Source organism: Mugil cephalus, chromosome 8, assembly GCF_022458985.1.
Source record: "Mugil cephalus isolate CIBA_MC_2020 chromosome 8, CIBA_Mcephalus_1.1, whole genome shotgun sequence".
NCBI classification, from domain to species: domain Eukaryota; kingdom Metazoa; phylum Chordata; class Actinopteri; order Mugiliformes; family Mugilidae; genus Mugil; species Mugil cephalus.
This window is the reverse complement of record NC_061777.1, coordinates 8,672,449-8,699,887: the sequence shown is the minus strand read 5'-3', so window position 1 is coordinate 8,699,887 and position 27,439 is coordinate 8,672,449. Positions and strand designations below refer to the sequence as shown.

General features: G+C 44.6%; 1 protein-coding gene across 5 annotated transcripts in view; it reads left to right on the top strand.

Annotated features, from left to right (window-relative positions):
• The window catches only part of sema6a (sema domain, transmembrane domain (TM), and cytoplasmic domain, (semaphorin) 6A), a 99,024-nt gene that overhangs the window by 40,488 nt on the left and 31,097 nt on the right, over positions 1–27,439 (top strand). For all 5 annotated transcript variants that reach the window (XM_047590903.1, XM_047590902.1, XM_047590906.1 and 2 more), the window contains 8 exons: positions 1,790–1,949; positions 2,793–2,910; positions 14,050–14,110; positions 15,488–15,550; positions 16,052–16,153; positions 22,236–22,326; positions 23,677–23,796; positions 24,295–24,383. In XM_047590903.1, the coding sequence (XP_047446859.1) occupies positions 1,850–1,949; positions 2,793–2,910; positions 14,050–14,110; positions 15,488–15,550; positions 16,052–16,153; positions 22,236–22,326; positions 23,677–23,796; positions 24,295–24,383 (744 nt within the window). In that variant the 5' untranslated portion in view covers positions 1,790–1,849. The remainder of the gene's footprint in view (positions 1–1,789; positions 1,950–2,792; positions 2,911–14,049; positions 14,111–15,487; positions 15,551–16,051; positions 16,154–22,235; positions 22,327–23,676; positions 23,797–24,294; positions 24,384–27,439) is intronic.

The window sequence follows — 27,439 nt, the reverse complement described above, 5'->3', positions numbered from 1 at the left end:
GATCACATCTTGTTTCTTGGGCCAGCGCGGCCTCCATCCATCATTCATTGTTAGCTCCCTCAAGGCTAACCTTCCCGTGTCCCGCCACTTCCTGCTCATCAGTCAGTTGATTACTGGAGGTACCTCTGGGTCAAGGTTCACGAGAGAGACACGCATTTTAGCCCCGTGCTGTGTATTTGTGTAGAAGGAATCCACGTTTTATTTACAGTTTGGAAATAGTTTGAAGGCGAAGCTCAAAATGCAGCTCGGGCCGACCTTTACCGTAATATGAAGAGGAGTGTGAGGGGGAAAAAAGAGAAGAAAAAAAATCAATTTTTGTGTTTTTCCATTCGTAAAAAATATATAGAATGTGGCGTGGAAAGAAGCTGGGTAAGAAGAAGAGGAGTAGGAGTAGGGAGAGGAACGGAGCGGTTTGTGAGATCAAGGTCGTATCCAGGCTTTAGTATTGGTATTCTCCTCAGCGTTAAAATGATTCTACCAGTGAATAGTGTTTTCATTCCTCTCCTGAATGAGATTCACAGGAGCATGGAGAGAAGGGGAGAAAGGGAGAGAGAGAGGGGGAAGAGTGAGAGACATGACAAAGAAAAGAGAAAGTAACACCCCCCCCTCTCTTCTTCCTGCCTCCCATTTGTCCTCCTTTTTGGACGTGCAACGGGCGAATGAAAATACAGCGTGGGATAAACAACTTTCATCAAATCGACTATTTTATTCAATTCTTCATCACTGTAGCATCCCCGTCTACCCGGCAACATCTCACCCCTGCAGCTTCAGCTGGGAAAAAAAAAAGAAAGAAGAAGGTGTCTTATGCAAATTAAATGCTTTATTCTTGATTAGATTACAGACATAATAATTGTCTTGGATGATTTATGGGCGTAATTGGTCGCCGCGAACTGCAGTAAGGAAAGCTCAGTTGCCATGGTCGGTGCTATACAGACATTACGTCAACGCGATGTAGGGCATCTGCAGCACAATCCACTACAGAGGGCACATATAAGTTACATTAGAAGATTGGCTGGTTGGGCACAAAGAGATTTCAAGGATTCAAAGGTAGATGAAAAAGAAAAAAACATTCAGGGAGTGAGCGAGTGAGAGCGGTGAGTCAACATTTGGTATTTAAGGTAGAGAGACGTGCAAAGAGAAATGCGAGGGAGAAATAAGTAAAGTACACTCCTGCAGGTGCCTCTTAAGCCATTGTTGTTGTAAAGTGTTTGCCATGCTTATGCACAGATTTATCCCGCGGTCGTTATCGACCCGTGGAAGTTAAGACTGCTGTCCTGTAAGAGAGTGGCAAGTGGGAAATTAGGTGCCCGCCTTGCCATCCTGCCCCGTCCCAAGGTACAGTTGATACTCTATAGCAGGCTAATCTCTCCCACTTCGCTAAGACCCTATCACACACCGAGAGACAGAGAGAGGAAGAGACATCTTCTCTCCCTGACATCGATCTATGACGCATATTACCAACCTAATCCAATTAATTCTGTTTCGCTTGCGGTGCGGCTTACTTGAGTCATCGAAAATGCCGAAAATGCATATATAAATACATCTCTGACAGGCTGCAATGGGCCGTGCAAAATCCATAAAAACGGCTAATTCAGGTGGACTTGAGCTTGTTTGGATAACCCCCCTCCTCCCTCTCCGGCTTCTGCGCTGTTTTTCTGTTTTGTTTGTTTCACATGCCAAAGATGCAGAAACCGAGGAGGGAAAGTAATTGATGAGGCAGTCAGGTGAAAACAATTGCTTAACAATTTTCTTCTGCCTTTCTCCCGTCATCTCCTCCCTCTCTGAATAGGCTGAGGCAAATCTGTAGCAGAGGACCAGCAGCAGCGGCGGCGGCAGCGTTGGTGCGACCATGAGGTCAGAGGCCTTGTTACTCTACTTCACGCTACTGCAAATAGCCGGGGCGGGCTTCCCCGAGGACTCCGAGCCGATTAGCATCTCACACGGCAACTGTAAGTACATCCTTTATTTCCCTTTTTTCTTTTTCTTTCTTTCTTACACTGTCCCCGCTGTCATTACAAGTCCTCCCTCGCTCTGTGCCTCTCTGCAGGCACTATTTTTTTTTCCTCTTTCTCAACTACTTTGCAAATCCCCTTCTCTTGGTAACTGTCTCACTTGTTTTCCACCTCCTCATTCCTCTCTCTCTTAACCCACCATCCCCAACGCTGAACACACTCCGAAGGCACGGAGTATAATTTGGTGCCCAAGGATAGGCCCTCTCCACGCACTAAAATGAAGGACTTAAGGCGGCATTTGAAACGGAGCCCACCCCACATCAAAGGATAATCCACTATTTTTCTGTTGGGCTCCTAATGCTGTGTGTGATAGTGTAAACGCTGTGGCGGGCTATAATGATATGGTCATTGTTTCCTCTGTTCATCTCCGTGTTTCTCCCTCTGTCCTCTCCTGCTCTTGTCTCTCTGGGCGTTAACACTGTATCTCCTGGCCAGGGAGGCTGAAACACAAGCCAGCCAGCCAGTCAGCCAGCTAGCTAGCTCTATCAGACTGTTTATTCAAACCAAGTGCTTTCATCCAAGGCCACTAACAATAGAACGATTGCATGGTACAGTGGAGGGTATTTTTAGCCTGCAATTTATGGTTGCGGGAGGAGCTCAACCAACAATTGTGGTGGCGTTCCCTTGTCCAGCTGAGACGCACGGGTTTGCATTAGACCTCAAGAAACGTGAAAGACACGTGACCAAAGCTGTGAAAGTCGCACGTTTCTAATGCCACTGCTAGCTGTTAATATAAGGTTAACACATGCCGGGATTTCGCTTTTTGTCCCCGTCTTACAGACACGAAGCAGTATCCAGCGTTTGTCGGCCACAAACCTGGAAGGAACAACACGCAGCGGCATAAACTGGACATCCAGCTCATCATGATCATGAACAAGACGTTATACATCGCTGCCAGGTGGGTGATAACGGCTTTTTAATTACTTTGATGTGCTGCTCAAATGCTTTTCTTTGTGAAATAAATGTGCAGGCCATTATTTTAGATGGATTAAACTGTGTGGTTTCTCCGAGATTGCTGAAACTTTCATTGCCTCCCTCTGTTAATGCACATGTTTCGTGAACATCTGATCCCATTTTAACTCGATAAAAGTTGAAGGGCCGTGAAATCCAGACGTCAAGCTGAACTTTGGAGCCCCGCTGTGCCGTTTTGTCTTTAAAATTTTGGGAATCTGCACGGCCCAAATCAGAGCAAAATGGTGAAACTTTAAATCTCTTCGCAGTCTGAGCTGCTTCTTTTATTACCTCGTTGGTGTTTTCTGTTTCTCTGTTTAGAGCATGGGTTCTCAAGAGGGGGGACTGCAGGGGAGGGGGTCACAAAATCTTTGGTTGATTAGACATTTCTTATATATATATATATATATTTTACATTTTCCCTCTCAATTTTAACATAACATATTTTACTAAAGTGATAAATAGAGGCAGAAATCGTTATCTTTCTTTCAGCACTTCACTCATTCACTGATACACAGAGCGCCACACTAGCCGAGACCTGTCAATCTAAACCCCTTGTACACAGTAGGCCCCGCCCCTATTGTTGCTGAGCCAATTGTTTATGGCAGTTGCACGGCCAAATGGTATTCGAATAGCTGAACATTGAATGCAAAATAATAAGATAAATGTATATTTATAAATTGCACTAGTCTGAGTTTAATATAGAACACAAATAGTAGGTAGGGGCTCCCTACGTAATCTCTCTATCAATTTGGGGGTCCTAGGCTGAAGACCCCTGGTTTAGCGATCATGGTTCCTGAAGTCATGTGCCTGGTTTTTTTTATAGATATTCAGTCGTACACAATCACATATGGAAAACTACAAACTACAAAAACTTATATCAAAGATCTTCCCTTTTATAAAAGACTACAATCTACATGTTCTAAATGCATCGTCCAGTGTTAATACACATTCTGTGTCGTCAACGAACAGCAATACGAGACTAAAACTGGAGATTTTCCCACTATTTGCTTCGCACAAATTGATTTTTTAAAAACAGTTTGTTGCTCTGTCCACCTTTTTATTTCCTCTCTGTCACCTACCATTATTGCTTTCTGTCTTTCCGTCAGCGTGTTTGTCACCTGTGCATCCGTAGCTGTCAATGACTCATCTTTCTGACATAATACAGCTCAATTACACCATCGTCTGGAGCTACGGAGAAAAATCGATATCGATTCCGTTGTCTCCCTTGTCCTGAGTGTTTCGCCTCACCTCATGGCGAAGTGGACTGTCTAAAAAAACAGTACGATCCGCGTCAGAAGCGGCTTTACCCTCAATCAGGAGGCTTGAATGTGCGGAATAAAGCCGTCGTCGAAAAAGGACCTGATAAAATGGAGTCTTATTTGCTTGTTCTTCGCCTTCCGTGGCTAATTGAGTGGCGGGCCTGATTGGATACTGCTGAAAGCCACAATAGGAGTCTTTCTTTGTTTTCCTCCCAAGCATGTCAAATTAAGTGGCTAAGGGAGGCTGCTGCTTTAAGTGGCAGTGCTTTTTAACATATCTGTGGTCATTAAGAGGAGGTGTGTGGAGAGTGGAGAGTGAGCACGGAAACAGATTGAAAGAGAGAGGCTTTCTGTGTGTGTGTGTGTGTGTTTCCAGAGACGTTGGTCTGCCTGTCGCCCACCTGCTCCACATGGGGTGGCAAAAGAGGGAAATGAGACACAGGGGGTTTATTGAGTGGGTGGGTGTGTACGTACGTGTGTGTGTGTGTGTGTGTGTGTTGCCTGGTTTAGTATGCTGACCAGTTGTCGAGCAGATTTAAGCGCAACTCCTCGGGTGTGTGGCCTTTATGTATGCATATATGTGTGTGTGCGTGTGGATATATACGTTTGGAATGAGGAACATGTGTGCATGCCTCGCTCATGTGTGGAGTCACCTGGTGCGTTGGTGCCTTGCATACTTGCTTAAAGCAGAGGGGAGCACTGACATGCTGCCGCATGGTATGTGACCCCCCAGATAAGTGGAATAGCCAACTCAGATTAGCCCGACTTGGATGACCATCATTGATCCTGACACGGAGAAGAATGTTGGGAGTCGATAACGTGGAAACGCGAACGACGGGCCTGTGCAGAAACATCCGCCGGCCCTAACGGGATATCGATAAAGACACGTAAAAGTTAAATGACAAACAGTTTAAGGCAAACAGCAGTAGACAATTACCCCCCTTCAGAAATCAATGTGAAAGCAAGCCAGCGGTCAACCCAGCAAGACTCGAGCTACGAAACAGCACACAATGCTGCAGAAAAAAAAAAAAAAAAAAAAAAATAGGCGACATCAATGGCTGCTTTTATGATGCTTGTCCAGTCAAACGGCTTGTTTATTCTGGGGCCAGCACCACACAGCTTTGCCATCATGCTTCTAGACCAGTGAGCCTCAGTTCTCGGTGCGCAGCAGCTTGCAGATGGCCACTGTGAACGCAGTCCAAAGCCCAACACTGATTCAGACTGTTTTTTGAATGACTCTTCAGTGTATTAAATCCCTTTGGCTCCTCTTGCGGCGCTGGCAAAAATCAAACGCGCAAGGATTTATAAGCTGTGAGATGCATACAAACATAGCAACTGATGAAATTGTAAATAGACAAAAAGTGGATTAATCCGTAGAGGGAAAGAGTCAAGTCTTTGGCAATGGGGGAGCTCGGCAACAGATGCAGCGATTGATAATTCATTCTCCGTTTTCTGGCTTGAATGAAATGTAGTGATTTGGGGAAATCAGTCGCTCATTTTTTAAATTTTTTTTTTTTTGTGCTTCAGCCGTTGTGTGTGGACAAGAAAATGAGTTCACATGACTTTTCCAGTATTTGTGAAATATTATTAGCCGTCGTCGACTCATATATATCAAATGGTGATTATGAATTCAGTTCACGTCTAGCCGACTTGTTTAATATTCCAAATCTTATTCCAGGGCTCAGTTTTCTATCAAGTGCATTATCCAGAGGGACACTACAGTGAGATAAGATACCAGAGTGCTGTGTTTTCTTATGCAGGCTATCAAATACCCTCCTGTTTGTTCAGCACACATATCTGCTCTTAAAAGGAGAGATGCATGACAGATTTTTTTTTTCTGCTTAAGAGGTCTCCTAATAATTACCTAGAGTCACAGCGAGAGCTGCTCATGGAGTCACACGTCCAGTCTCGCAGAAAGCTTCAGTAGCAATCAGGTATACATTATCCTTGACAAGCTAAGGCATGATGTATAACATGAGTAATGAACATAAAACCTAGCTCACGCACAAACTGCTCAGTGAAAGATGGACGCTGGAGGATTCCCGTCCCAGAGGTCCATATTTCATAGTCGGGGAACATTATGTGCAACATTCGAGGGGAATTTATCATAGCGCAATGGGAGATTTATCATTTTTTTTGTCTCTGCAAAGAATACCTATATATATTTGTGTGTGTGTGTGTGTGTCAGGGAGTGTGCAGATGTAGCAGTCAGACATATGTTGTTAAAGTCTAAACTCAGACAGTCGTGGGATGGTAATGTCAAGCTCCTTGCTCTTGGCCAGTATAGTTCTTTGTGTGTGTGTTCTTTGGCCTCTACCTTTGTGAGAACTACATCGACTTTTAGACATTCAATCTTCGAGATTGTGGCTCTTTCTATAAGAAGATCTCGATTGCAGAGCCGAGCCGTGTTCCATTTTCCGCCTCTCGGCGTCATTTTCATCAATTATGAGTGAAATTTTTAAGATCCGGGGGAGGTTTGGTGACACGAGACATCTGTTAACGCACAGTTTTGCTACTGCGTCGAAAACACTTAAATTGGGGGTAAATCTAAAGGTTAGTGCACCGAAAAATTATAATAATCTCTCATTGTTCAGCTAATCAGTGAAGAACAAAACTCAAATTTGAGGATGTTTACATTTTACAGACCGGTTAATAATAATCGCACCTTTTGCCTTTCTTTTCCAATTAACATTGGCAGGCAGAGTCTGCATAAAGTCTGTATAATTATCTCACAGCTGGTGTTTTTTTTTGTTTTTTTTTACCCATATGTCTTTATTTCAGCAAGTTTCCAAGATCTCACTAATTAATGAACCAATCACAATCTTTCCAAAAGAGACAGATGACTAAAATTGTGATTATGTTGATCTCTAAGCTTTACGAAACTGGATTTTCCTTTAGGGGTTGGGATTAGGTCTGTGGGCGTGAGGAGGGGAAGACATGCGGAGAATGAGACAGAGAGTCCATGCGTGCTTGTGCCTGCGGGCATGTGTGAATGTGTTACTGTATATCCTGCCTAGCAAGCAAGCCCGAGGTCTCTCCACATGCGGGGCATAGTCGCCATTCTCGGGCCTCGGTCAGCCTTTACCATGGTAACACCAACCGCACTGTGTTTACACCCCTCTATGAGGCTGGGAAGCATGGGAATCAGGCAGAGAATGTGCACGAAGAGGGGTGGAAGGGGAGGGAGGAGCGAAAGAATGATCGTGTGAGAGTGGAAGGACTAAAATTTGTAGTTGCCATTAGCAGTCACTCAGAGACACACACACACACACACTCAAAAATCCAGATTACCTTCTCTCGGCTGAGTCCCGTGGAACAGTCGAGCCTCTGTGGCCGCTGCTCTTCCCCGTTGGGTCTCGCAGTGGAGGCCACTAGAGTCTCCATTATTGTGGCTCCACCAAATCCTGTTAAAACCCACTAATGACTGGGATTACACGGTTGCCTCCTCTCCCTCTCCTCGCAGCACCAACGACATCCAGCCACGTCCACGCTCTGAAACAAAGCTCGCAGCTGCAGCAATCATAACAACCTGAATTAAAATCAGGAACATTCACAACATCAGTCTACGAGCGTGTAAGACACTGACTTCCGTCTGCAGTTTTGGTATTTGCAGGAAGAGGGTTGCAGCAGTAACGTGTGCCCTCAAATTAGTGTCAGGCTCTTATAACAGCAGGAGCTGAAGTTATAGTTTCTTGTGGTTGTTCTGGTTCACAGCGTTGTTGTTGCGGTTGGGTAGAGTCGCGCTTTGGCGCTGAGGTGTGCATACAAACACCGACTCCTTTCCTTCATGTCAACCTTGCAAGTTATCACAAGGTTGACGCGCAGCTGTGATGCTACATCTTCAGCTTCATCCGCTGTCAGATACACAACTACGACTACGTAGCTTCACACCAATGATAAATAAAAAGTTGAACTTCTTTTGTAATGGATAATCTAAAGTAAAGAGGTAGATCTGGTTTAATGGAAATAGAGTTTGTTGTTGTTGGTCCAGCTCTTAAATGCACAATGACCACTGACCCACTAATGCAAAATTTTCACATATTTTTAAATGTTTAAAAAATTGCACATTATAATTGAAACGTAGGTCCTGCTTTTTAGTCCTTTTTGTGTCTATTAATTGGAACTGCATCTATTCTTAGCTACATTATGCCTCCTGGGAACAAATAAAGTAATCTGAAATGAATTAAATTGAACCGAATAGAGCTTCCTCTTTGTCCCTGTTAGCCCTGTTTGTTTGCACACAAATAATGAAACACAAGAGAGGCATCCGAATTGCAAACAACTTACAAGATCTCTAGAAATAATTATACCGCTGGATATCATCAATAAACGTAAAGAGAATGCAGCTACTTTACGTGCGCGCTCAAAAACCTGGCTCTCGCCCCACTGAAACAGCTACACACATTCATTCACACACACACACACAGAAACACACAGACACATACAAAAGGAAATGTGGAGAGAATGCAGAAAACCACGGTGAGAACGTCAACCTTCGAAAAGAACAACCTGCCTCAGCTTGGGGGTGAGTGAACCCTGGCTTGTTGTATTTCATGCCACCACATCACACGGGGCCTCTCCATGCCCCCAGCCCATTCAGAACTTCAACAACTCCCTTCACAGCCTAAAGGTGCCTGCTGGCTTCCACAGTTCCCTCCCATCCACTTTGTGAGGAGGATTTGAACCGGTGAAAGCCAAAACAATGTACAATGGGCCCTCCTCCTACCACCCATGATCCAGTTATGAAGAGAGAGGAATATGGGTGAAGAGGGTGATGAGAGAGAACGGGGGGTGGGGAGCGGTGGAGGAGGGTGGATGTGCAGGCATTTAGTCTGCGTAAAGTGGGGTGGCGGAATAAGGTGTGGGGTGCATGCTAATGACATGCCCCTCTTTTCTTCCGCTGGAGTGCGAGATAGTTTGACAAAGAACCAGCAGATGGACGAAGCTGGTCCGCGGTCACCCCAGAAGAAATGCGCTGTTATGAAAACGACATTCTTCCGCACAAAGACCTTGTGTTCGCATGGCCATGCATGGCTACATGGCCGATGGAGACCCCTCCATGTTACTCTGTTGCACTCGGTCTCACACCCTTGCCCGCGCTCAGTCGGTCCACTGTCTAGGCTTGATTCAGCTCTTCCTCTCAGCGTGTTCCCATCCTTTTCCCGTGCATCCATATTTGCGCCTAAGAGGATATTTGCATACCTTCCGTCCTACTCACACATTTTTCTCGCCGAATTTCAGGGAAATGCGAGGCCTACGCCAAGTGATTCACATTGACACTCAATGATCGGAGCTCCTCAAAGGCTTCTGTCATTTCATTTTCCTCCGAATCAATCCCCTCGGGAAAGACTCAGTGTTGAGTTCACATCACTGCCACTCTCATTAGACGCCTGTTCTCTTGTAGTACACACAAAGATGCACACGCCTAATCACACATGGCTGCAATTCAATGCATTTAGTCATGCAGAGGTGATCAAGACAAACCGAGCATCAGAGTGGGGAAGAAGGGGGATTTAAGTGACTTGAGGGCCCCTTAGGGCCTCTTTGGGCCTTTAATGCAAACTGAGCATAGTTTAAATGCCACAGCCTACCTGAGTATTGTTGCTGACCATGTCTTTATGACCACAGTGGACCCATCTTCTGACAGCTACTTCCAGCAGGATAATGCCCCATGTCACAAAGCTCATATCATCTCAAACTGGTTTCTTGAACACAACGATGAGTTCACTGCACTCCAAAGGCCTCCATAGTCACCAGATGTCAATCTAATAGAGAACCTTTGGGATTCACATCATAGATGTGCAGCCGACACATCTGCAGCAACTGTGTGATGCTATCATGTCAATATGGACCAAAATCTCTGAGGAATGTTTCCAACACCTTGTTGAAAGTATGCCATGAAGAATTAAGGCAGCTCTGAAGGAAAAATGGGGTCCAACATTTTAATAGCGAGGTGTACCTAATAAAGTGGCCGGTGATGGTAAATGAGATGCAGCAAACATTCTCCTACTAAATTTCTTTTAATATAGTTGTGTCAAAGTAAATTATCAGTAAATAATCATAAAATCCATCATTTTTGTTATTCAACAAATAGAAATAGGCTCATTTTCGTTACCACAGTGATTCGTCTGTGTGAGTCCACATCACTCACTCCTTAGTTTCTGCTCTTATCAGTCACTACAAAAATCAGTTTTTAGTAATTTACCTCAGCTAAGATGTTTGGATTAGTCCACATGCCGTATGCAAATGAAGTGGAAGACCACTCACCCGACATTTTCCATTTACCAGGAAACTGTACAGCGCAGTACTGTAAATGAATTCTATTGTAGGAAACAATACACAATAGAATACCTGTTTTTGTATTCACAGTGAATCCGCCGGTGCAAATGAAAACAGGCTGCGCCGTAAAATTAGATTGGAGCAGCAGTCTCTGCCACATTTATGCCTTAGCAGGACAGCATTTGTTTTATTCAGAACTGTTTGTTTTGTCTGAACTGAGCTCAGCGGGAAAGAATGGTCTGGAAATCGGCCGTGGTTTTGGGGGATGCTGGGTCAGTGGAAGGAGACTCAAAACAAGAACATGTTTGTAAAAGCGCAAATGAAATACAGATATTCCATCAAGGCGGCAGCAGTGACGAAGGTGGGCTCCTTTGTGCACACTTTGTGCGGCGTGAGTACAGAAATGATTGCGTTCTTTTGTTCACATCACCGCTGGACATTTGCTTGGGAGCGTACGGGAGGTAAATTGATGCGGTACTTTTAAACCGCCAATAGTTTCCATCCACGGTGATACCGATGTTTTGATGAGCCTATAAACACATTATAGATCATTTCTAAGTAATTCTTTTTTAAAACATCCATTAATCACTTTAGGAATTGCATGTATTATGCCAAGAGTGATGTTTAAGGTCATGCTGGAGTGTAGGAATTCGTGTTTTTCTTTTTTTTTACCATCTTTGTTATAAAATACGTAGGAGAATAAATGACTTTTAAGGACAGGAAGAAGTGTGACTTTGCAAGGAAATAAAGGCAGTGAAATGTAGCTGGATGGATGGTGTGCTGTATTTCATGCGTGTGTGAGCTGTGAAAGTTGGCTTTCATTCACTATTAAACAAATACAAATGAATGGCCGTCGGCAAGGAGGAAAATCCATTTTAAAACTTCAGATTTGCTCTGAAATATCACCAGCACTAATTTTAACTATGTTCAATTTGTAGATAATGGTCTGAAACATAAAATACTCTGGCACCGGAGGAGTCCTAGGAGATTGTGCCCCGGCTTTATTTTCTTTCCTTTCCATCCTGCAGCTACATGGATGGTAGTCATTCACCAGAGGGAAGTGGCTCTGTTGTGAATGTGAGTTCAGGTGCGGCGTTGAGTAGGGGGAAACGGCGCATCTGTGAGTGAGTTAGTGTGTTTGCGTTGGGGGTAATGGGAGAGGTGGCGGGGGTGGTCTCCTTTGCCCGAGTGTGTGTGTGTGTGTGTTTGGAAAGCTGGTGTTGACACAGACACAGCCGCTCCATTGTCCTCCACCATCTCCAGTCAGGATGTTTGAGAGACGCCTCATCGCTTGGCTCCCTCTAATCTCTGCTGGAACCGAAAAAGCCTGCGGCTGGAAAGGCCTTGGCCCTCGAGGACGCTGTCAGCACCGGGACAAGAGAGGCGCAAGACGGGGGAGGATAGCTGGGGAGGTTACCGTCGAAAATTATGGAGCAGTCAATTACAGATTACTCATGAGCTGTTTTAGAATTGCAGGCAGTAAAATAACCCAAGGGATTTCACTAAATCCGCAAAGTAATCCTTTTGATTTAATAGCTTTTGACTTAGTTTAGTCTTTTTTTTTCATCTTTTTTAATAAAGTTTGAATCTTAAAATAGAAATGTAAATGAAGATCTCTCTGAACTTAAAGAGGACATATACGAGCGTTGTTCGTATATGTCCTGTTATCGGCCATCACCGCATCTATTCTGTGTTTTTTTTTTTAACATATATGTTTCATTATTGGCCACGTGTATGGTGCACTTTAACGCTTCAGCGCCCCAGGAAGCTCAGTCTAGCATGGTTAGCATAAATTAATGAAATGGTACTGTAAATAAGCGGCATCCTCGAGGGCAGAAGAATGAAACCAACACCAAGGGTGCCAAAACATTGCTCATATATCCAGAACAAATAGATCCCCACAGACGTCTCAACATCAGAATTAAGCGTGTTCACAGCCTCGGCTTCTGTAGCTAATGTCTCCATTCACAACAACTGCTGAGGTGTGAATTGTTATATCATGCACTCGTTTTAATTAGATCAAAACTTAAAATTATGCTTAATTTAGGGTGTGGCTGCTTCAAGTGTCAACTGGGTGTCTTCGTAGGTTGCTGGCTGTCTGCCTATGCAACGCTTGCCTGCCTCAGCTCCATTTGCGCTTTATGAATATGCTCATTAGTTGGGAGTTAGGCAGAATCAGGCGCTGGCAATGAGGTGACGGCACCGCACTCACGCTGAGCACATGTTATTGATGTCTAGCAGCATTCAGTCTATCATTATATAGGGTTTCTGAGCGAAACCGTCAAGTTTCTTAACTTTTAAATGTTTCTGAAGACACTGATCACGTTGTTCACATTGTGTCTGCAGTGATCTGTAGGTCACGTGACTCAATGATCTGTATATGCAGAAACCAGAAGAAGAAGTGACAGAAATCAAAGTCAAAAAAGGGATTTTGTCCTTGGTCTAACTAGAAACACGTCCTCCCCTGTTGTCTTCATTTCTGCTGCTGTTAAAGATTAATTATTCAATTTATGCCATGTGGCTGATAATGTACAGTAGACTGGGTTCTGTCCTCAAGGAGAAGGCGGCGGCCCCCAGGATAGCGATATAAGTGGATTCATTTCAAGATGCCTGTTCCTCCGAAGACTTTATTAGATTTAGTTAATGAGAGAGCAAGGCAGCCTGGCTGGCTGAGCGCAGGTTGGGGAGCTGGAACGTAATTAAGCCGCGGGTCTGACGATGCCACTGTTACACACTTTGATTAAAAACACGTTCAACAGCTAATCTCCAACAAATTAAAGCAGTTACATCGTTTGGCGTGGTCACCTTTGGTTCTCTCCTCAAACGAGATAAACCCCCCCTCCTCCTTTTCTTTCCGTTCACACCGCCCCTATACCTCCTGTGCCCTCCCATTCCTTGTCTACACCCTAATTCTCCACGCTAAGTAGGTGTAGCTACATGTCTGGTCAACCAGCCAGTCCGTCTGTCTGGGACGTAGTTAACCCTTGTGAGTTTTATGTCTTCCATATGCCCCCTTTGGGGCATTTATGGTCGGACTGTGTTATACAGGAGAAGGCTGTATATTTCCAGGCCAGCACACATACGTCTTCTTGTCTGAGCTATAATGAGTGTTAGTATAGATTTCCTGTGGCTCAAACACTAGGCTTAATTGACCTGAACAGCTCTGAGTGACTTGGCACCTCCCGTCTCAACCTTCCCTCCTCCCTCACTCCCCCCCCGCAAGACCTTTCTCTGGGACAAAGAGGCTTTTGTCCCCAGGCCTGCGCGACAGCGCTCTAAACCTTTGTTGACTGTTTCTGTCTGACAGAGCAAATAGCTCTGGCCTCCTTTTGTTTATTGTCATTTTTTGAAGTTTGAACAAAGTTTATACAAAGCCCCATTTTCTGACGTTTGCTGCCTTCAGGGGGGAAACAGAGGGGGGAAGAAAAGAAACGGGGTTATTGTTTGTTGAATTTTTTCGACTGTCTGCTGCTGTCTGACCTCTTATCTTCTCATCTCTCTTTCTCCCTCTGCTTTCTCTCTCCCCCCTCCCCGATCGCTCACAGAGATCACATATACACGGTGGACACCGACACTGCCAACGGTGACGAGATCTTTTTCAGCAAGGTGAGTGAGACGTCTTGTCTTTTGGAGGATGTGTTGTTCTCTCATTGATAGCGCAACCCCAATAACCTCGCTCTGACGCCATGTGTCCGTGTGGGTGTGCGCACCGGTGTCCCTGCCAGCGGTCTTACTCACCCGATCGCCAGCGTGAGCCTGCCGTGCTCGCTGTGGTGACCCCGTTAAGAAGATTATCCAATCAATCAGCTAGCAAACTGCCTGCGTCATCCACACTCATCAGTGGGACAGTGGAAGATCTAATGTGTGTGTAGCGGAAGCGATGAGGGCGGTAGTGGGAAGGATTGACGAAGGGTTGAAAGAGGATCAGAGGAGCGTGTGGAAGAAAAAGTGAGACGTATCGCTGACATTTAAGAAAGAGAAGATGAAGGTAGAGGGGAAGGCGATCCCATTGTATAGTTTTCACATTATTCAACACCTCATATTTACATAGGCTCTCGGATGTAATAACCCACTCTCCATCCCATTCCAACCACTCCTCGCCGGCATCACTTGCCCTTAACATAATGCATGCAAACAGAATTCAAACAAGGCCATTCTCGTGCACACGAGAACCCGCCGTCCCTCCACCTCATCCACTTCAATGTCAAAGCCCGCCGAGTGGGTACTAATGAGTGTAGGCTGCAGATGAAAGGCTGGTGGGAGACGTGCCGATTGATTGATGACCGAGGGTCTTTAATCAGTGGCTGAGCTCCAAACATGTTGTACAACAGCGGCGGGGACGCGGCGGCCTGAACCAGTGGCCCAGCGCTGACCCCCGGGGCGAACAGGGCAGGGACGGGAGTGATGTATATGTGTGTGTGTGTGTGAATGTGTGCGCGAGGCAGGATCGCGAATGACTAAGCATTGACTGAAACATTAACTGTGTGTGACATGGAAAGAGGGTTCATGCGTTTGTTGTGTGTCTGTAGCTGTCTGACAGGTACGGGCAAAAGCTGACCCAAGGGCCAAGGCAGTGTGTGTCTGTGTGTTTGTGTATGTGTGTGTGCATGTGTGTGCACAAGGATGGGAAGCCTATAAATCCACAGAAACGGGCTCTCAGCTCTGAGGCAGGCTCCGTCCTTGGACAGACTTTGTTCTGATCCGGGGTCAGTATCGTATTTCTTTCTTTCTAGCACAGAAATAAATGTTCAAGGAGGTAAACTGATCTCCAAACGGTGCTCAGAATAAAGTTCACCTCAGAGCAGGTGCTTCATCGGGGGGATCAATAATGGAGATTCTCATATGATGATTATTGATCATGGTATAGACGGGGTGTTGAGCTCTAGTACTGTCCATTAGGGTTTAACTCGGTCGCCCTCTCATTCTGTTTCTCTCAAGTTCATGCCATCGTCCATTCATTCGTTTATTTATTTATTTTTTCAGAAAATGACGTGGAAGTCCAGACAGGGAGACGTGGACACCTGCAGAATGAAAGGGAAGCATAAGGTAGAGAAAACGCACACACACAAACAAACACCACTACTGTGCTTTCGCCCCGACTTCATTTATAGAACATGTGTCGCCCTCTTCCTCACAAAACACTTCTTTAGTCGTTCACACTTTGCGCACGGAAGACAACCTGTAACAGATGTAGATGGAAACAGTCTCTCCTGTTTCTTTCTACGTCTCCATCTCTCTGCCACGTACGCAGTAATAGACACAAGACCCCGAAGGTGCAATAACGTGCTCCCTTCTGCCGTCTCAATTTACAGATCACATCAGTGGGAATCTTTACATCTGGTGGCAGTATAATTTTACTTTCTCTGAATTTAACTGATTTTATTGAGAATATTGAGAAAGGCATTAAATGCCGCATTAAATTCTGCTGAAAATATGTCTTCGTGAGCTGCGGCGAAGTGGTGCCTGTCGTGACTGTGGGCTAAATGTTGGTTTCACACGAGCGCCCTTTCAACGTTTTCTTTCTCTTCTACTTTACGCCTCCTGAAGGATGAGTGTCACAATTTCATCAAAGTCCTCCTGCAGCAAAATGACGACACCTTGTTTGTGTGCGGAACAAACGCCTTCAACCCCTCCTGTCGAACCTACAAGGTAAGGAAGCAAACAATTCTTAACATTTTAAAAACATGTAAAAAAAAACCCAAAAAACTTCTTTTTGGCATTCTTTGGTTTTATTTTTATACTGTACCCATACCGTGTCTTAAAACTCCTCTCGACCCCGAAAAGGGTTGAGCTATGGACACAGATGGATGACTTTCACAACACGAGAGGCCCTCCTCCTTTGTCTTTATCTCCAGGTGTACTTTGACGCACTCGATTTCGAAGCAGAGAATCCTAACGCACACTCCCTTTACACACACACACACACACACGTGTGCACACACACTGTGAAATTCAAGTGAAGGCTGAAACCTGATTCGGCCCTCTCCTGTAAACATCTCCCTGGTCATATTCATGCGGGCATGTCTGGAATAGTTTCAGGATTCTTTGCAAGAAAACTGAAACCATGAGCAAAAATTATGCATTTCATTGACCTGGGCTCAATAAAGAGCTGACATAGACATTAGGATTGACTGACTTGCTGGACCAGAATAGAGACGTCAGTAAAAAAAAAAATAGACCGGCAGAGGTGAAGAGTCTTGGCATACAGGGAAGCAGATGAACATTTTGTTCCCTGGTGACATAAATGGGATGTATTTTTTTTTTTTTTTTTTTTTTTTATGCACAGATGTAAGAAGTGAGCAGAATTGATTACAAATGCAGCAGGCTGGATGGCCCAATAACAGGACAACTTGCTAATTGAAAATAAATAAATACGTTTTATGATGCTATTCAATATTATTCTAACTTTTATTATATTCCAAGATACATACTGTGGCTGACATCAAAACCAACAAATGATCAATGCCTTTTGCCTTCAAGGGGCAATATCATACAAACAAGAAAGACAGACAGGAGCAGGAGGACAGGGAGACTCAGCAGCAGTCCTGTATGGAAGGATGTTATTGTTTGGTTTGTTAGGATGTGATGTGATGGTCACAGCACACAGAGATGTTATCTAGGTGGCCTGTGGGGAAAACTCTCCTGCTTTGGTTCACTAGATCTGTTTACCAGGAAAACAAGACATCTCCGCTCCGTTGCCTCTGTGGTTCGGCATGCTAAGCACACAGAGTGGACGTCTTTCAATTCACTGACTCCTCCCTGCAGGGAAAGTGGAGCCTTACGTTGGCGCATTTCTCAGGCGCGGCGGGCTCTTATAGCGCCTCCGGTTTATGGTTTCAAGGTTCACGTTTTAGCCCCCTTGCTGCAGTGACATTGCTGCCACTCTGCAGGAGTTAAATACGAGGGCCGTAAAACAGAGTGCGGTTTAGTAAATTGGCCTTGCACACACAAGCACCAAAAAATAAAAATGAAATTAATGCAATTGATTTATTAATTTTGTGGAAAGTAAAACATCAGTCCATAACAAAGTGACAAAATAACTATTCATTCATCCATTAGCAAGAGTTCATGAGTCCTTTGAAAAGAATTCCACTGACTACGTTATAGTTTAATACGGTATCATTGCTAAAATGAAGTGAATGATCCGAACTTATTCATGCCTCTTACCTCTAGCAGTTCTACAAATCACTACACAATGTTGTTAATGCATCCATTCACACACCAGTGAAGGCCGTGCACAGCGCCGGTCTGCACATACAACGCTGTCAAAACAACACGATACTGAAAGCACGTCAAATGTTGAAATTAGCACTGATCGTTTGTAAACTCGCACTCTAATCCCGCGCGCCCATACAAACACAACTGTGCACACATGCAACCTCACGCATTTTTACAAAGGCATCACACACACGCTGTACGGCTGGCAGGCGGGCAGGCTGGCAAGCTCTCTCTGGGCAGATACCAGGCCTTTGATTTCGTGCTGGGCTCATCCACTCTGGTCAAAAGTGTGTATTGTGTGTGTTTGTGTGTGTGTGTGTGCGCACGCTTGTGGTTAAATCCACCTTGGCCACGGTTTGCCTCTCCATCTCCCCAGTGTGACAGCACTGAAAAGAGCTTCTGTTTCGGGGCCAGCCTCATCCCACATTAATCAACGGCGCTGCGAGGGCGAGCGGGGGAGGGGGGAGGGGAGGGGGCGGGAGGCATGGTAAAGGGGAGCAGAGGTGGAGGGGAGATAGAAGGGGGCAGAGAGGGCGCCCGCCCAAACCAGCCAGCAGCGCCCCACGTCGTTTTCTGTCACTAACACCTTCTCTGCCCGGTTAACCCTTTACCCGATTTGCTTTTTTTTTTTACTAACCTACCGCCTCTGCCATTTACAAACATTGACTATTTGCGTCGATACCGTTGCAATGCAAGCGCACGCTGTGGCGCGCAAACGCATGCATATACAGAAAAACACAGACAGACACCATGGCAGCATGGCACAGTCCTCTCCCATGGCACCACAGAGCACCCAACACCCTTTTTTGTATTCATCCTCCCTTACTCGCTCGCTCCCTCCCTCCCGCCAGCCTTAATTCCTCTCTCCCTCCATCGCTCCCACCACTCCGGCATCTTTCTCTCTGTTTCTTTCTCCCTCTGTCACTCCCTCGCTGTGTTGTAATAATAAACACCCCATCCAGCTGGGCTGATGTATGACTGGAGTCAGTTTCATCGCCTGTTGCCGGGTGAAGCCGGGGTAATCAGCGGGGAGTCTTAGAGGCAACGACTCCCAGGTGATGCCTTCTTGACTCGATACCGGTGGACTGAGGTGCATTGGGAAATCTGTTCTAGGTCTTTGCATTTAAAATAACTCATACACACGGACGGATATATTGTATGTATTGTAGTAAGCGAGGGGAAAATCTTTCCACGCTGGGCTTTGTTATCAAAATCATTTGATTGACACCCTGTTAGAGGTAATTGATTAATCATTTCACATCCTTAAGGACACATAGTAACCAAATGTTTGTCATAGTTGGGCAATGTGCCGTTCTTGTTCAGAAGGATCAATCATTTCGGGGGGACAAGGTTTTGATAAATGAGGCGCTTCTCCTCGAACATATTTCTTTCAGCAGCTGCAAAGACTCCGGTTTTCTGCTCCAGTGTTAAAGGTGGTTAGGAAAACATATCCTCCTCCTCCTCCTACTCCTCCTCTCAGTGCTCAGTAACGGGTTGTGGAGAACTGGGCCATGACTATTAATCTCCCAGGGAGAGGTGTCCTTGTTTGGTTTACACAGCCGCTTCTGGCCCAGGTGTGAACTTGTGCACTTGACCTTTATAGATGGAGTAGGTTGTTGCAGGTGGAAATATGTACCACGTACAAAAAAAATATGCCGGGACTCAACCTAGCTGCACACTATAGAAAATGCATCAGTATCCTGGGACTGGTAGAGTCTGTCAGGGGTTGCCCTTTCAGACTACTTACACTTTCTTAAAATTTTATTTACTGTGCTTATTCCATAAAATAACATTTCAAAGCAGCCGTTTCAAGCTGATTGTTAATAAGTGGGATTTTTTGCTCAGTTTACCCTACGTTCGTCCTCGGTACGACTTCACAAATCCCTCAGCAGTGATAAATAAAGCCCATAAAAGTGTCCTCAAGAAAACAACAGAGGAGCAGAATCAAAAAGTGTCCCTCACCCTGAACACTTTGCCAATTAAAACACTCCTGGTGGGCATGTTTTGGATCTACATTGTGTTTGTCTAATTAATTAGCATATAGCCTATGGATAACACCAACGAGCATGTTGTAGTAATTAATTCATCCAGATACGCTGCAGCCCGAGCCGAGGCCGCTGTACATTCACGCGCTAAGCTACAGTAGATCTCAGCCAAACAGTTTGTTGTTAAGGCAGGTCTGACGAAGTGTGACAGCGCCACTGTTCCCTTCACATTACTTTGAATTGTGTATCTACAAAGCTGAAGCACTTCTTCCTCTTTGGCAGCCGGCGGAGTTGACGGGATAATAACATTTGTCTGGTAAACAAGGTTAAAAAAAAAAAAAAAAGTTAATCCATCTGGCTGTTTAAACGCCATATTTCTTTATGGTAATATTTAAAAATGCCGTGGCACTTTTATGGATTTCTATTGCCCTGTTTTTTTTTTTTTCAAAACAGGGGACATTGCCTCAGACACGGATGATGGCAGTGAAGTGAAAACCAGGCTGTTGTTTTTTTTTTTTCTTTTTTTCTGCTCAACTTGAAAAGATTGCCCTGGGAGTGTCTTCCTCAGTTCAAACGGCAGGAATAGATTAGTGACAGCCGGTCAAGCCCAGCAGACAGAGGTCACTACCTTGGTGAAATCAGCTGAGGGGGACCGAGGGCGGGGGTAGCCGCTGTGGTGTGAAAGATATGTGAGAGCATGTTTGTGATGTGTCAGTGAAGGAGGGAGTGTTTGTGTCAGGTAGATGACACAGAAGCTGCTGACGCTTCAAGCTCAACCGAGTTCCCATGCCGTTCTGCGCGCACAGAACGCTCTGATTCAGAGGACTTACCTGACCTTCAGCTACCCGCGTCTCTTATGATTAACTCAGTCTAATCTATAATTACAGTCTACCCTGTCTAATAACAATATATGTCCAGCTTGCCTGCATATATCCACCTTCCCGTAATTTCTAAAGCAACAGAAGGAATAAGAAAACGTTAAATGCCCTGCTTCTTCTTCTTCTTCTACTTCTTTTTCTGCTGCTGCTGCTGCTGGTGGTGGTGCTGGTGGTGGTTCTGTGTTTGTTGTAAAAGGTCACTTGTAATTTTCTCTGCCAAATCAGCCTCAACAATTTCTCTGGCAAGCTTTTCCAGCGTTGCGCCGGAGTGTGTGTGACCTTTTTAGTGGGCAGATGATAACCGTTTCCGTCGAGACAGGAATAGAAAACAAAATGACCTGTTTAGAAACCAGAAAGGGCGGCGTAAGCAGTTTGCAGCCCTGGCGAGCTATTATGCTCTTTGTCAAGAGAAAGGGAGAAAGTGAGGAGGTAGAGCGCGAGATAGATGGAGAAGTCAGAATCTGCCATGTACCGTGAACCCGTAGGCAAACTGCGCGATGGCAATCCCTGACCTCAGGCGTCGGTCGATGCAGAAGACTTTTTCTTGTGTCATGTGCACACTCGTGTGTATCCCTGGTCCTCAGCCAGGGTCGGAGAGTGCCCTGAAGCACGCTGGGCAAGACAAGCCTTCCCATGGTGGGATGATAGTGAACTTTCACCCACATCCGATCCTCTGCCATGCTCTGCCGACAACTAAATTGGGAACAAAATGAGAAAAACTTGTTTAAATTCTGATTCGCACACATCATCCCGCTGGATGGAAAAAGGACAACGACAACGACGGACAAGGACGGAAAATAGAAACGGGATTACCGAGCAACTGGAAAACAAAACCTGATAAACGGCAACAAAGACAACTTTTATGTTGTCTGTGTGCGATATTTAAATGAGAATTTCTCCCGAAATATACGTAATCAGGGAACAAGTCTTGCCCAAGTAGCTCTTGGCAGAAGACAAAGTAGAGGCTGCAAAATATAAGTAAAATAATGACTACTGCACAATCTACTATTTAAAAACTACTGTGGTTTAGTAAAACATTTCTCACATTCCCTGCTCAGTGCTGTGTGCTCACCCATTTTTTTTTTCCCCTGCCCATTTTTTTCCTCTTCACAACAAAAGCACAGACTTTAGAAATCAGGTCAGGGGAAAGCGCTGCAGTAAATGGGTTGATCTGTCTTGGGGGTTGTTAAAACTCTTCTTTAACACCAGTACAGTTGAAGGATAAAAGATGGCAGGGGCCAACCACATCCACCCGTACCGTGAAACATGGTGCTGTGGAAAATGTCTGTATTTTTAATCTCTCTCCGTGACACTTTCCCAGATACTCCCAGTTGGGCTGTTTAGACAGACGCTCAGTAGGACATCAGACGGTCGTCCGAGAGATACGAGTCTAGGTCAGATTTACATGGAAACACCCCTGGGCTGGGTAACCCAGTGTGCATTTTATTGTGAAGCGCTCCATATTTCTCTAATTTAACCCTGTGTTCTTAACAGGGCCTTGAGATTTACATTCTTCTCCTCTAGCTCTTTACCTCCAACCGGGCTCGACCTCTTCCTATGTTTTATTTTTAAGTCCATTGTTTTGTCTGACACTGCACAGTCCATTGTTTTGACCCCTCTCTTGACCTCTCGCCTCATTCGTGACCCTAGATGGACACCCTGGACGCTCTGGGGGAGGAGATCAGTGGGATGGCACGCTGTCCGTACGATGCCAAACACGCCAACGTCGCCCTCTTTGCTGGTAAGATTAAACACATCTGTGCACGTCAGACTGACAGTTGCCTTTATTGCTTTGTGTTTTTCACACCGTCTTGTCCTGTGGTTTAGCATTAGACAAAACACGAGTCGCAATGAAGTGACAGTGGATTAAGTTTGTGCGATAGTTCCCGGATTCATCGACCCCATCAGTCAAAAGCATTAATTTTTTGCCGCCTGCAGTTATTAAACACTGCGACTTGTTCGCACTAGATGGGAAAGTTGAGTGTATTTGAGTGAGGGATTAGTTGCGGTTGTATTCAATATTGTTCTTCTTAATACTCTGCGGTTCATTCTAATGGTGCCGCTCCGGCAACATGACGAAAACGAAAGCCAATCTGCGCTGCATGCTCTGGAGCAAATCATCAATCTCGGGGCTACATTTGGTCTGTGTCGGGAATGCGCCTCTTATTAGAGTTCTTTCGGAACAATTGTTTTGCGGTAACAGACGGAGCTGAATGTCTCTGGCTTTAATCGTACTACGCTGCCGTCGTCTTTGTCTCTCATCCATTTGATTTCAGATTGCACAAGATGAAAAGTGAGCCTTGAGTGGATTTGTTTAGAATGAGTCACTTTTTCATTGGCGGGGTGCGATTCCTAATGCTGCAATGGACCCACAGACTGCTAAAGACATCGAGTCCCTGTTCACATTTTCTGTGAACCAATTTATGGTCGTATTGATGATCTGTCCATGCCGTTTTAAAACCAGAAGATGTGGGAAAATGCCTAACTTGAGCAGTAAATGTATTATAGAACTGCTTGGAAGGAGCTGGAAGCACTGAGTAATCAAGAGGGTTCCTCTGACTGCTATCCTTTCAATTATGTAGTTTGAGTTTCCACTGTGGTCGTAGCCAAGGCAGGCTGAGGTCATGCTGGTGGCGGATTGTGTTTGCGAAGCATGTGCGTGTACGTATGTGCGTGGCTGTGGGTTTCTGTGGAGCTCTAAGATTGGACGTGTGTGCCCGGGCCCCAGTGTTTGTGCTTTTGAAGTGTGTTTGCGAGATTACGAGCAATTACGAGTGTGTAACATGTTTAAGTGTGTGTACAGGCTGTTTGTTGCCCATCAAAGATTCGCTTCGGTTTGTGTGATTCATTCATTTTCCAGGTCCGAGCCGTCTGCAACGTGTTTGTTTATCCAGCCACAGAGAGACAAAGTCTCTGAGTGGCTTTATATGTTTCTCCCTTGATTTACCTTAATGTTCTTCACTTTTGTTTTTGTTTTTTTTGTTCTCCCCTCCTTAACGGCTCTCTGTGTCTGTCTCTCTTCATTCTTCTCCCATCTTTGTCTCCATCTTTTCCCCTTATTGCTCTTTCTGTCTCTGTGTTCCCTCTCCAGATGGCAAGCTGTACTCGGCCACCGTAACAGACTTTCTAGCGATCGATGCGGTCATCTATCGTAGCCTTGGAGACAGCCCGACTCTGCGCACTGTCAAACACGACTCCAAATGGCTGAAAGGTGAGTGGGGGACACACAAACAAAGTCCCCGTGGTTGGAGCGCACCGAGCTGACTGACAAGCCAGAAAACAAGCCAGACTTTGGACGTGCACGCTTGACTGTGTGTTTGTGTTTTTGTGACTTATGATTTATGTGCAAACATGTCTTTGTGCCGGTATATGAATGAAAGTCTGAGGAGCAGGAGCACGTATGCTAATGCTACACGCTCTGTTTAATTCAGTCATTTTGCCAACCTACCCGTCTAGAGTTAGAATTGCTCTGCCCCGAGGAGATACAAGCACAAGTCCAGACTGTCAAAACTCAATAGAGAGATCCGTCTTTCCGTGCATGCAAATTGTTTTGCTGATATGATGGATGATAGATTGAGGCTTTCAAGGCTCACAGTCGGTGCGTTTCTGCATGTAATATGACAGTCACTCAGGCTGTTTACTGTGAAATATGGTGTCAAAACTGTTTTGTCACATCACTTTGCGCATATTTTTCTCCTTCCTCCTGCAGAGCCTTACTTTGTTCAGGCAGTTGATTACGGGGACTTCATCTATTTCTTCTTTCGGGAAATTGCCATGGAGTACAACACAATGGGAAAGGTAAGCCCAGGCCATATTCTTCTGCCATTGTTTGAACTCTAATCAGAGGTGACTTCCTATTTACTGGGCGAATCAGGAAGTGTCTGAGGAAACTAACAGGATATGGGTGTATCACTTAACGGGAAGGAGGCTTTCAGGAGCTGTAAACCAGCCAAAACATTTTTCATCAGCACACAACTACTGGGCAGGATACAGGACCTAAAATAGATTCAAAAAGAAAATCTATAGACGTCTGGACGTCCCATTTTGAAAGTCTAAATATATCACTCGAATTGCACGTCTGCATCCGCCACACAGTACTCCAATTTGACCTATAGTCTCACTGTTCACAAGAGGAATTCCACCCAATTCTAAAAGGTTGAAGAAGAGACAGACTTTCCTCAAGTACAAAATTTTTCCTATTAATTTCCCCAAATCAATTTTTTTTTTTTTGCTGAATCTTCCCTGAGCAAGTTCAACAGGACGGCAGGTAGAAGGAAATGCGTTATGGAAATGAATCGCTCAATATGTATTTTGGAGAATAAATGAAAGAAAACACAAAAGAGAAGGCGGTGAGAAGGAGAGCTTCCGACCGAGATGAGAAAAAAGTGAACGAGAAACGCTGAAATAATGGATTCACTGCCAGAAGTGACAGCCATGTGTTATACAGAGCACGAATACAAATCAGGCCTCTCAATCTGCTGGGTGTTTTGAAAGCACTGTCAGTATAATTGTGCGTGTGGTGGTTGGACTGATGGTGCAGAGAGCAGTTTAACATTTAGCGAATGATATCGCTTCATTATTACACACTACGATGGCCTTCCCTGACAATGTAAACAGTCATCTGTGCATTGTGGCAAACTGATAAATCTTCTGTGGCAGGTTTGGCTTCTGTTTAGTTTTAATGTCGTTATCTAAAAAACACAAACATGTAATAGATCTATACATGCTATGTGTGTATGTTTGCATATTTTATGGTTCTATGTGTGTCTAGTTGTGTCCAGATAACACACACAAATAAGGTAGAAACACGACGTACTTAATAGTTTTGATGTAAACCTGACATACTTTCATATTTCTTTTAAAGGGGAAATGAAGCACTCAATCAAATAAACTGCATTTTATAGTAGTTGTCTTATCAAAAAAATATCAAACTATTGACAAATGTTAGCATATAAGGAGAAAATACAGCTGCTGTTATATGTTTTTTAGCACGGGCGCCGCCATCTTGCCGTACTGTGGCCCGTGTCGTCATGGGGTTGGTTGCCTTGGTGATTCCCATAGCGACAGACAGTGAAAGAGAGAGGAGAGAGCTTGAGAAAGACAGATGGTGAAAGTTAGATTGTTTTAGTCATAGTGAAAGATTTAGAAAAAAAAACAAAAAAACAACTAATCATAGGAACAGTCATTGCTGGCTAACGCCCGTTGCTAGCTTAAACTAGCAAAGGTCTAATTAGTGCAGATGGAGCAACCAGGCGTCAGTTAAACAAAAGCTACACCTAAATAAAGTTAACACAGATTTATTGTTCACACTGTTTATAGTCATATTCCTTTATCTATCCAACACCACATTGTGCGTACTTGTTTTATTTCGCATTTTAACGTGTGGTTATGGCTAGCTTGGCTTACCTGCTACAAACGTGGCTTTCCAGGGTTTCTACTCAGACATCTTTCAGTAATAGCATTGCCACTTCAAACACGTCCACCTCCCGACATATAACGTCGAATATACGCACCGTGGTGCCAAGACAGACCACAGTTTAAACGGTCCAGGTCTGCCTCCTGGCAACAGATGGACTCTGAAACAGTGGGCATCGGTGTACAGTAGCCACACTGGCTCCAGGTAGCCTTTTCAGCACGCTCCTTTCTCCAAACCACCACTTTCACCACTTCTTCCACTCTTAGTGGCACCCCAGTTTCTTTGGTTTCCACACTGTATCGGTTCAAATATCCAACAGGATTTATACCAGACTCAAGATCGTTTTCCATTTCACCCTCGTCTTTTTTCCAACGACTTTCAGAGGGGTATTCAAATTGGTGACTCCCTAGCAGACAAGCCAGGTGGAAATGACGAAAAATAAACTTCTTAAATCTTTAATTTAGGCAACTTTTTAATATTTAACTGCAGCAAAGGTGTTATTTCGGAAACAGTTGGCAGTACAAGGACCAATACGTGAACGTTTCATTTCCCCTTAAAGCTTCTAATCCCTTCTACATGTTTTATAACGTCAGCGCTGCAAAATCTCACACTAGCCAGGCGTGCGTAGGTTTTGTTTTTTTGTTTTTTTTTTAGCTGGAACTTCTGCATTTCTCAAATCGTATTGTGTGTGTGAGTCAGTGTGTGAGAAAGTGGAGGACTGTGGTGTATTCCTGGGTGAGGGTGTGTGTGTGTGTGTGTGTGTGCGTGTGTGGTTGTCTGTGGGTGTATGTGTAGGGATCTGGTTTAAATGCATGTTTGCTCTTATTCACGCTGTCAATTCCAGGTCAGGGTTAGATTTATAGCTGTTAAGTATAGTGTGACAACGGCTAATTACAATACTGACTACACAATCTTACAGCACAGTTGCAATTACTGCACCGGCTCCTATTTGAAGCTGTTTGGTTTATACTTTCTGTTGCCAGGTGATGACTCTTTAACACTATATCAAATGCTCCAATTTACTCTTGTGTCTTTAATTTGCTATAAAGTGGTGAAACACTGGATTAAGATAGTGTGGTCCCAAGTATTTTCGTCATCCAAACAAGGCCTTTAGTGTGTGCAGATGTGACATCAACATGGATACTGTGTACGAAGACGGGAAAATACCCTGTGACGTCACCTATATGTTTCCTGTTGAGCGCTTTTTAAGGCGTTTTGGAAGCGGCTGACTCCACCTAATTCCCAGTTAATCCAAAAATAGGCAAAGAGGTGGAGTGTGAATGGAGCAGAGGTGTGCAGGTGGTGTCTAGACAACTGTCGACTTGTGATCGTACCTGTGTTGAACTATGCAGAATTTAAAGCTTAATACAGTTTAAGTTGGTGTATCATTTTATTATGAACGATTTATACCAGACTATAATGTTTGTTAATGCTGTAA